This window comes from Aplysia californica, unplaced genomic scaffold (genome assembly GCF_000002075.1).
Source record: "Aplysia californica isolate F4 #8 unplaced genomic scaffold, AplCal3.0 scaffold00646, whole genome shotgun sequence".
Taxonomy (NCBI): Eukaryota; Metazoa; Mollusca; class Gastropoda; order Aplysiida; family Aplysiidae; genus Aplysia; species Aplysia californica.
The window spans coordinates 62,212-64,392 of NW_004797916.1; the positions used below are offsets into that span (position 1 = coordinate 62,212).

The 2,181-nt window shown below is 41.3% G+C and overlaps 1 protein-coding gene across 4 annotated transcripts in view; it reads right to left on the minus strand.

The window, feature by feature from the left end:
* Window positions 1–2,007, minus strand: part of LOC101845495 (lysM and putative peptidoglycan-binding domain-containing protein 1) — a 15,598-nt gene extending 13,591 nt beyond the window's left edge. For 2 of the 4 annotated variants that reach the window (XM_005107961.3, XM_035972313.1), the window contains exon 1: window positions 1,521–2,006. In XM_005107961.3, coding sequence (XP_005108018.1) covers window positions 1,521–1,712 — 192 coding nt within the window. In that variant the 5' untranslated portion in view covers window positions 1,713–2,006. Of the gene's footprint in view, window positions 1–1,520 lie in introns of all 4 variants that reach the window. The other 2 variants (XM_005107962.3, XM_005107963.3) reach the window with 1 other exon arrangement.
* Between the last annotated feature and the right edge of the window lie 174 nt (window positions 2,008–2,181).

Below are 2,181 nucleotides of genomic sequence, written 5' to 3' on the forward strand. Positions count from 1 at the left end.
CACCTCTTTATCCTTGTTGCTGCTGAACCACAGCTACACTAAAAGTGTAGAATTCTGTGTGCTGAACTCAAACTCGAAGAAAAACACGTTTTTAAAAGTATGAACAACAGCAACGGGTTTGGATCAAGACTGAAAGTTTGAAAGTTCATCAACGAATAGCCTAATTGATGCACACAAAAGAAACTGCCCCTGTGTCGACACGGCACTAGATTTCTAGATCTACAAAATTGTGAATGTACGCGACGATGGACTCTACTGAAGAGGAAGCTGGGATAGATTCTAGATTCTAGATCTAGGCCTAGTTTTAGTTTTTTTGTAAGAGAGTTTTGCGGCACTCGCAACCAAATAAGGCGGAAGATTTGAGAGGGTAAAAAAACAACAACACATACATGTAAAATAGAAGGGGGAAAGATCAGGACGATGTTTAAAGGGGAAAGAAGGAGCAAACCTCCCCAGAGCACCCGCCAACCACCCGCTCGAGGACTAATTCAAGTACGGTAACCAGGACAATTGTTTTGTCGTTGTTTGTTACAGTTTGTACAAAACTCCAAATATCTTGTCCTCCAACAATGTAGATCTTTCTGTGACAGATAACTCCATCTTTCTGGGTCGCCATAAACAAATTATGTAGACCAGGTGTCTGTTTTACTGTCTCAGTTTAGGCCTAGTTGGTTCTTGCGTCCCCCCCCCAAGGTTGCCCACTGGTCATGTTTAGTTAGTGTGTGTACATGTGCATGATGGTGGTGTGTGTGTGGTGGGTGTTACTGAAGGTTGTCTGTAGGCGGGCTTGTCATGCGGTGTTCCTTCCCAGATCAGAGGCAGAATGAAAGTTGGCGCCGAAGTCTCGCAATAAATAGGCAAAAAATCACGAGACCGGAAGCCGGAAACGTTCGGAGAAATAAAGATCGGCACTATTTCTCCGAACGTTCGGAGAAATAGTCACTTCGTATAAAAAAATTGTAGACTCGCCATTCCACAAAAGACTGGACAGAGTTTTTTACCCGAGCCTGATTCAAGGTTAAGATCTAGCTAGATCTAGAAAAATCTAGTCTAGATCTAGATCTAGATCTACATCTAGCCTTTATTTTTATAATGATATGACATGATAAGATTGTTGTGAACAGACAGCAGCGTGAGACAATTTATATACTTGTACGTTGAGCGGGTGCCCTGGCCCTAGTTTCTTTAAAAAACTGACCAAAACTTAGGAGGTCCGAGGCCAAGAAACAGGTTTTCAATCCATAACTGAAAGGAAGAGCCTAACTCAACTAACTGAAAATGAGTCATAGGCCTACAGTAAATTAAAACTAGACTTTCTAGCTCTAGACTTTTTTTTAGTTCAGGGAAAACGACAAGTCACTGTCGTGTCACACAACAAGTCAAAAGCAACATAACATAGCCTTACATAGGCCTTGAATTTGAACTTCCATGAACCCTAACCTAAATTTCTAAAATTAGAAACAGTAGCTGAGAACAGACTGTGATAAAAACGAGAGCATGTTTCACTGTGTGCGACTTACCGTTGTTCCATATTTTAAAGCAATTCCCATCAGCGTATCGGTTTGCTGAATCTGTCGTAAAATAAATCTCCTTGTTTTTGGTGTTGACTTTATCGTGGCCGAAGACACGGGTGCAGTGCCATAACCCATCTGACTGCGGAAAGAATGAGTGAGACCCCGTCTTTCCTCCTCACCAGAAAAATGCGAGGACATGATTCACAAGCAGATACTTAGCACAAACTGAAGTCATTCGAAAAGTCACAACGTGAAATATCTAATTGCCCATTCAAGGAAGCTCATTGTGGTCTGTCGACAGGTCATGTGCCACAATAATGAGTGCAGGGCTACTGTAGGACTTCCTTGGAGAACAATATTATTGGTCATTAGCCTCGTTTCGAAATCACGTTTCCGCTTCCTGTTCTTCTGATTACTTTTGCCAGGACTTTGGCCACCCCTAGCCAGATAGGCTAGCCTAGGTTTCAAAACAAACATTTTTATATATTAATTTATAGATTTAAAAGACAAACAAACAAATAATAAAAACACCATCTTTTGGCCATAATAATGTAAGTTCTGTTAGATTTACATCTATAGCTTTGTGGACATGTTCATGGGCGCTCTTATTTCCCCATAACAAACCATGTCTATGTCAGTACGTGAAGAGGGATCTATACGTCTGCCC